The 7500-nt window shown below is 45.9% G+C and overlaps 2 protein-coding genes across 6 annotated transcripts in view; one reads left to right on the top strand and one right to left on the bottom strand.

Moving 5' to 3' along the window:
* Positions 1–7500, top strand: part of eif4e2rs1 (eukaryotic translation initiation factor 4E family member 2 related sequence 1) — an 8932-nt gene that overhangs the window by 793 nt on the left and 639 nt on the right. Inside the window, exons 3-7 of one of the 3 annotated variants that reach the window (XM_053482802.1) lie at positions 1–41; positions 171–275; positions 414–566; positions 2457–2593; positions 2675–2729. The exon at positions 1–41 is cut by the window's left edge and continues 94 nt beyond it. In XM_053482802.1, coding sequence (XP_053338777.1) covers positions 1–41; positions 171–275; positions 414–566; positions 2457–2593; positions 2675–2714 — 476 coding nt within the window. In that variant the 3' untranslated portion in view covers positions 2715–2729. Of the gene's footprint in view, positions 42–170; positions 276–413; positions 567–2456; positions 2594–2674; positions 2836–7500 lie in introns of those variants that run through there. The other 2 variants (XM_053482803.1, XM_053482801.1) reach the window with 2 other exon arrangements.
* The window catches only part of LOC128510480 (coiled-coil domain-containing protein 171-like), a 12974-nt gene continuing 8921 nt past the window's right edge, over positions 3448–7500 (bottom strand). For all 3 annotated transcript variants that reach the window (XM_053482800.1, XM_053482797.1, XM_053482798.1), the window contains exons 17-24: positions 7482–7500; positions 6427–6579; positions 6149–6334; positions 5408–5553; positions 5180–5234; positions 4078–4209; positions 3850–3975; positions 3448–3763 (exon numbers count right to left, since the gene is read on the bottom strand). The exon at positions 7482–7500 is cut by the window's right edge and continues 163 nt beyond it. In XM_053482800.1, the coding sequence (XP_053338775.1) occupies positions 3536–3763; positions 3850–3975; positions 4078–4209; positions 5180–5234; positions 5408–5553; positions 6149–6334; positions 6427–6579; positions 7482–7500 (1045 nt within the window). In that variant the 3' untranslated portion in view covers positions 3448–3535. The remainder of the gene's footprint in view (positions 3764–3849; positions 3976–4077; positions 4210–5179; positions 5235–5407; positions 5554–6148; positions 6335–6426; positions 6580–7481) is intronic.

Here is a 7500-nt window from a genome sequence, read left to right as displayed (position 1 = left end):
GCTACGAACAGAACATCAGACAGATCGGCACTGTCGCCTCGGTGTGTGTGTGTGTGTGTGTGTGTGTGTAAGAACAAAGAGCAGCATTATGAACTTTTATGACGAGATGAGTATTTATTTCTCAGTTGTTCCGTGTGTGTGTGTGTGTGTGTGTGTGCACGCGCACTCAGGTGGAGCAGTTTTGGAAGTTCTACAGTCACCTGGTTCGTCCTGGAGATCTGACGGGTCACAGCGACTTCCACTTGTTCAAGGAAGGAATTAAACCCATGTGGGAGGTGTGTGTGTATGTATGTGTGTGGCCTCATGTTCCGCCTGTAGCCACGCCCAGCGTCAAAACAGAGACGTGATATGCAAACACTGAGTAGTTATATAAGTTGTGTGTGTATAATTATATAACTGTGTGTGTGTGTTAGGATGAAGCCAATAAGAACGGAGGGAAGTGGATTATCCGGCTGCGTAAGGGTCTGGCGTCGAGGTTCTGGGAGAACATCATCCTGGCCATGCTGGGGGAGCAGTTCATGGTGGGGGAGGAGGTGTGTGGGGTCGTCGTCTCCATTCGCTTTCAGGTCAGAGATACACACCGCTGTGGGGTGAGGGGGTGTTTAATCCATTTAGTTTATTTTCTATTGGATATGATACTGTGGGGGGTGGGGGTGCGTAATGAGGGTGTGTGAGACGGGTGTAAGTGTGTGTAATGTGTGTGTGTGTGTGACCAATTCTCTCACAGAGTTTGTAGTAAAAGGCAGATCAGATGATTATAATGTGTGTGTGATGTTTAATGATGTACCACCAAAACTGTGTGTGTGTGTGTTGCGTCACTGAAGCTCCTGCGCTCGGTACAGGATGGTTTAGATCTGAGGCTGATCAGCTGATCACTGGCCACACCCACTCACACTGAACACCAATCGACCACTTCATCTCTATTATAAATGTAATAAATAGATTTTATAAAATGGATTTTGGCGTCAGTGTGAGATACGGGGATCAGAACACGAGAGAATCACCGTTTATAACTGAATAGTTTCCTCTCATCTCCAACATCACTTACAGGGGGGCAAAAAAGTATTCAGTCGGCCACCAATTGTGCAAGTTCTCCCACTGGATGAGAGAGGCCTGTAATGTTCATCATACGTATACCTCAACTATGAGAGACAAAATCACATTGTAAGATTTTTAATGATTTTATTTGCAAATCATGGTGGAAAATAAGTATTTAGTCAATAACAAAATTTCACCTCAATACTTTGTTATATTCCCTTTGTTGGCAATGACGGAGGTTAAACGTTTTCTGTAAGTCATCACAAGGTCTTCACACACTGTTGCTGGTATTCTGGCCCGTTCCTCCATGCAGATCTCCTCTAGATCAGTGATGTTTTGGGGCTGTCGCTGGGAAACACGGACTCTCAACTCCCTCCAAAGATTTTCTATGGGGTTGAGATCTGGAGACTGGCTAGGACACTCCAGGACCTTAAAATGCTTCTTATGAAGCCACTCCTTGGTTGCCCAGGTGGTGTATTTGGGATCATTGTCATGCTGAAAGACCCAGACACGTTTCATCTTTAATGCTCTTGCTGATGGAAGAAAGTTTTCACTCAAAATCTCACGATACACGGCCCCATTTATTCTTTCCTTTACACGGATCAGTCGTCCTGGTCCCTTTGGAGAAAAACAGCCCCAAAGCATGATGTTTCCACCCCCATGCTTCACAGTAGGTATGGTGTTCTTTGGATGCAACTTGGCATTCTTACTCCTCCAAGTTGAGTTTTTAACAAAAAGTTCTATTTTGGTTTCATCTGACCATATGACATTCTCCCAATCCTCTTCTGGATCATCCAAATGCTCTCTGGCAAACATCAGAAGGGCCTGGACGTGTCCCTGGCGGTGCAGTGTGTTACTGATGGTAGCCTTTGTTACTTTGGTCCCAGCTCTCTGCAGGTCCTTCACAGTCCTTGTGATCACTTTGACCCCACTGGGTGAGATCTTGCGACGAGGCCCAGATCGTGTCTTGTATGTCTTCCATTTTCTAATAATTGCTCCCACAGTTGATTTCTTCACACCAAGCTGCTACCTACTGCAGATTCAGTCTCCCCAGCCTGGTGCAGGTCTACAGTTTAGTTTCTGGTGTCCTTTGACGGCTCTTCGGTCTTGGTTAGAGTGGAGTTTGGAGTGTGACTGTTTGAGGTTGTGAACGGGCGTCTTTTATACTGATAATGAGTTCAAACAGATGCCATTAATACAGGTAACGAGTGGAGGACAGAGGAGCCTCTTAGAGAAGACGTTACAGGTCTGTGAGAGACAGAAATCTTGCTTGTTTGTAGGTGAACAAATACTTTGAAAATTACAGGCCTCTCTTATCTTTTTAAGTGGGAGGACTTCCACAATGCGTGGCTGACCAAATACTTTTTTGCTCCACTGTAATAAGTGTGTGTGTGTGTGTGTGTGTGTGTGTAATGCAGGAGGACATCTTATCCATCTGGAACAAAACAGCAAGCGATCAGGTGACAACGTCGCGCATCAGAGACACGCTGCGCCGAGTCCTCAACCTCCCGCCGAACACCATCATGGAGTACAAAACACACAACGACAGCCTCAAGTATGCGCGCGCACACACACACACACACACACACACTCTGTGTACTCGTATCTGATGCAGGTGTTTTTCTCTCTGTCTCAGGGACAACTCCAGCTTCCGCAACACAAAGATTGCTGTGTGATGAACACACACACACCCGACCGCCACCCCGTCAGGAACAGGCTCCGCCCCCTCCACAACATTCCATTCTTGTGGTTACTTTTCCCCTTTTAATGTAAAATATAATAAATGTCTTTGATTACCATCATGTGTGTTCTGTAATGTTCTGTGTGCGCATCTCTCTCTCTCTCTCCCCCACACACACACACACACACACACACACAATACCCAGTGAGGTATTTCCAGCTGGTGTTCTATAAATCCATCCTACCTGTGAATCTGTCCTACATACTGTACGCTCACTGCACACACACAAACTAAAGTTTCCACATCTTTCTCTAATTTTGCGGAACGTCCATAAATCCAAACTTTAATTATACATATAATGTTACTCTAACAGTCTATAAATATAGAAGTATATTATATAATTATGATAATTTCTAAAAAATATTATAAACTGGACATATGACGAGAACGGTTACGCAGTACCTGAGTATCTTTTCACTAAACACTCCTTTAGAGTTTAAAGCTGTTCTTTTTCTTTCATTCATTTATTGAAACATAATTCCATGTGTTTGGGATTTAGATGATGATGATGATGATGATGATGATGTACACTGAGGAAGTTACGTAAACATTCTGTATAAATAATGCAGACTTTCAGACTAAAAGTGCGTCAGGAAGGTCAGAGATCAGTGGGTGAAGGTTCTGGTGTGTGTGTGTGTGTGTGTGTGTGTGCAAGAGAGACATAAGGCTTTAATTTAATCTGGTTTATTTGCAGCAGTAATAATCAGCACCCTGTGACTTTACACACACACACACACACACACGGATGATTGGTGCTCAGAGCTTCTGTGTTGTTGGCTTCGAGGCATTTCTGACACGTGTGCAGATTTTTGAGGATTTTTTCAGACTTTTGCTTTTCTTCAGTGGACCAGGTGAGGAGTGTGTGAGTGTGTGTGTGTCCCTGGGGACGTCTTTCACTGTGACACCGGTGTGTGAGAGAGCTGCCGTCCCACAATCCCCCTCTGCTTCAGGAGGAGGGGCCAGTGAGTCAGTGCATCCAATCACCTGATGATAAACACACAGAAAATCAGCACACACACACACACACACACACTCCTGGTGTTACACCGGTGACGTCCCAGTTAACTCACGCGGTCCTGGTTCTGTCGTACGCCGGCGTCGTGTAACTCGGCTCCCTCTCCAGAGATCTCTCTCTCTAGACACGCCATCCTGCGGCACGCTAACGCGTACACGTCTGTGAAACTGTGTACCAGAGCCTACACACACACACACACACACCATGACATGTGCTATGTAAAGTAACAAAACAGTGACATGTGGACAGGAAGTGATGCGATTAGACTCGCGCGCTCGCTCACCTGACACGCCTTTAGCTCCGCCCCTCCCCCCCACAGCTCCATGCCATGCGAGTCCTGGTGCATTGTGGGTAAGTGCAGGGTGAAGTCGTCTGGTGAGATCATGGAGTGAGAGAGGACAAGTCGATCCTTTAGCTGTTTGTTCACACACACACACACACACACACACCAGATCAGATCAGTTTAAGTGTACCAAATAAGACGTCATGTACCGCCTGTAAATTGATCACAATTACTACAAAAATTACAACACACACACACACGCCCAGAAACCTCATCCCGTCTCTAATGACGATAATTACTATAAATATTTAATACAGTGTTTGTTGTAAATGTTTATAGTGTCTGCATGAGAGGAGGTGTGTGTGTGTGTGTGTGTGTGTGTGTGTGTGTGTGTGTGTGTGTGTATAAGTGATTCTAAAGGTGTTTTCTTACCAAACACTTCTTCAGTATGTTAAAAATGCCAAACCTCATTCATCTGTAAGCTCAAAAGTTTGCATCCCCTTTGATAAACCCTGATATCTGAGTGTGTGAAGTTACTGGTGGTGTCTCAGTGACCTTCCACAGAGCTGGAGAGAGAAACCTCAGGAGACACTAAAGCGGTTAGGTGGAACCAGTAGCAATACCGTCTCACAGTGAGAGTTCACCACCGCACCGCAGTACCTGAGTGAACTGCTAGTGTCTTACGATCCGCCACGCCTACTTCGATCAAAGGATGCAGGCTGCTTGTCAGTACCGCGTATTATGAAAAATACAGCTGGGGGCGGAGCTTTTTCTTACAAAGCCCCAAAGTTATGGAATAGTCTTCCAAATAGTGTTCGGGACTCAGACACAGTCTCAGTGTTTAAGTCCAGGCTAAAAACCTATTTATTTAGCCAAGCATTTTTATAAATAGATTAGCCTTAGGTAAAGGAGCAGATCTGGGGGACTCATGGACGTAGAGTATTATGGTGAACTGGTATGTTTGGATGCTGTCTTCCTCACTCTCATTGATCACTCAGGTTTGTTAACGGTGAGGTGATTGGTTGCTTTACATCTCAGCTCAATACAATAACAATAACAACACTCTTTATAATTCAACTGTAATAATATAGATGTTACTGACCTCTCTCAGTCTGCACTCCACCGACAAGATGTAGCTTGATAAACTCTCTTTACTCCTGACACACACGCACACACGCATACACACACACACACACACACACACAGTTCATTTGAACAGCTTAAAAGAGGCAACTATTAAATCTGAACTAATCACAGGAAGTTCTACATTTCTGTGTGTGTGTGTGTGTGTGTGTGTGTGTGTGTGTGTGTGTGTGTGTGTGTGTGTTACCTAGCTGCCATGTGCAGTGTGTTCTCTGCTCTGCTGATGCTCTGCTGTAGCTCCTGTGTCTCTTGCTGTGATTGGCTTAGCCGTTTCCCTAGCAACCGCAGCGACTGATCTTTCCTCTTTAGCTCCGCCTTCGCATCAGACAGACTCTAAACACACACAGACACATCTACAGCCTGAGTGTGTGTGTGTGTGTGTGTGTGTGTACCTGTACAGCCTGTGTGTGTGTGTGTGTGTGTGTGTGTGTACCTGTACAGCCTGTGTGTGTGTGTGTGTGTGTGTGTACCTGTACAGCCTGTGTGTGTGTGTGTGTGTGTGTGTACCTGTACAGCCTGTGTGTGTGTGTGTGTGTGTGTGTGTGTGTGTGTGTGTGTGTGTGTGTGTGTGTGTGTACCTGTACAGCCTGTGTGTGTGTGTGTGTGTGTGTGTGTGACCTGTACAGCCTGTGTGTGTGTGTGTGTGTGTGTACCTGTACAGCGTGTGTGTGTGTGTGTGTGTGTGTACCTGTACAGCCTGTGTGTGTGTGTGTGTGTGTGTGTGTGTGTACCTGTACAGCCTGTGTGTGTGTGTGTGTGTGTGTGTGTGTACCTGTACAGCCTGTGTGTGTGTGTGTGTGTGTGTGTGTGTGTGTGTACCTGTACAGCCTGTGTGTGTGTGTGTGTGTGTGTACCTGTACAGCCTGTGTGTGTGTGTGTGTGTGTGTACCTGTACAGCCTGTGTGTGTGTGTGTGTGTGTGTGTGTACCTGTACAGCCTGAGCGAGTGTGTGGTCTTTCTCCCGCTGTTGTGTGGTGTGTGTCTCCATGGTAACACCAAGCTCCTGTAGCTGTGTGGCCTGCTGGCGCAGGAGAGTCTGTACCTGCTGCTCCCTGTGCAGAGCCGCGCTCAACTCCTCACACACACTGTGGAACTGCTGCACCGGCACACAGCGCTGCACACACACACACACACACACAGTTTACATACTCCATCAATATAGCCTGACAAACGGTGTGTGTGGACAGGAGTGTGTTCTGCTCCCACCGTGTGTGTGCTGTCCCTGGTCTCGTTGCGAGTGTGTGTGTGTCTGCGTTTGATGCGCGACAGTTCGATCCGCAGGTCTCTCCTCTCCACCTCGGCGGAGTGTAAGCGCTGAGTAAACACCAGGAAGTGCTGCTGCAGGGCAGAAAGCATGACCTACACACACACACACACACACACACACACACACACACACAGGTAGGTTTGGAAATGTGTGTGTATACAGTATGTGTTTAAGGGGTAATGTACATGGCCAAAAATATCGGCACCCTAGCAATTCTCTCGGGAAATTGTTCCAATTGCAAATGTTTTGGTTTTCACGTGCTGACTGTATTTGTTCGACTGGAACAACACAAAAAACAAACAGAAGAAAAGTCCAAAACAAAATTCACACAGAACTCAAAAATTGACAAAATTATTATTATTATTGCCGCCTTGTCAACATTGTGATAAATAATTAGCTTTTTAAGCATGTGACGCTCCTGTACTTTGTATTTAGACGCCCGTGGCACGTAGCGGGTGTGAACAATATAGTCATCACACTCGCAACCAGTTAAAATGGAGAACCTGTGTGTTGTGTGTCACACTGAGCATGGAGAACAGACAGAAGTGAGAGAGTTGTCTGTGGATTTGAGAGAATAAACACCAGTCCGTCTCCAGAGGTCTTAATGTTCCCGTGTCCACTGTGTGCAACATCATCAAGGAGGTTACAGCACATGGCACTGGAGCGAACCTCCCCGGACCTGGACGGACGGGCAAAAGTAATGGAACATTACAAGGAAGGATTGTTCCAATGATGGATAAAGAACCCCGATTAACTTCCAGACAAATTCGAGCGGATCTGCAGAGACAGGGTACAACGGTGTCAGCTCAGGCCATCCGTCACCATCTGAATGAAAAGGGACGCTATGGTACGAGACCCATATTAAATAAATAAACATGTGAGAACCAAAACATTTACAACAATTTTCTGACAGAATTGCAATCGCAAAAAACACACAATGCCAATATTTTTGCCCATGATTGTATATATTTGTGCGTGAGTGTGTGTGTGCTACCTTGTTGCTGTCGTGTGTC

Source organism: Clarias gariepinus, chromosome 22 (genome assembly GCF_024256425.1).
Source record: "Clarias gariepinus isolate MV-2021 ecotype Netherlands chromosome 22, CGAR_prim_01v2, whole genome shotgun sequence".
Classification (NCBI taxonomy): Eukaryota; Metazoa; Chordata; class Actinopteri; order Siluriformes; family Clariidae; genus Clarias; species Clarias gariepinus.
Note: the sequence above shows the minus strand (reverse complement) of the source record. Positions and strands in the feature narration are given on the sequence as shown.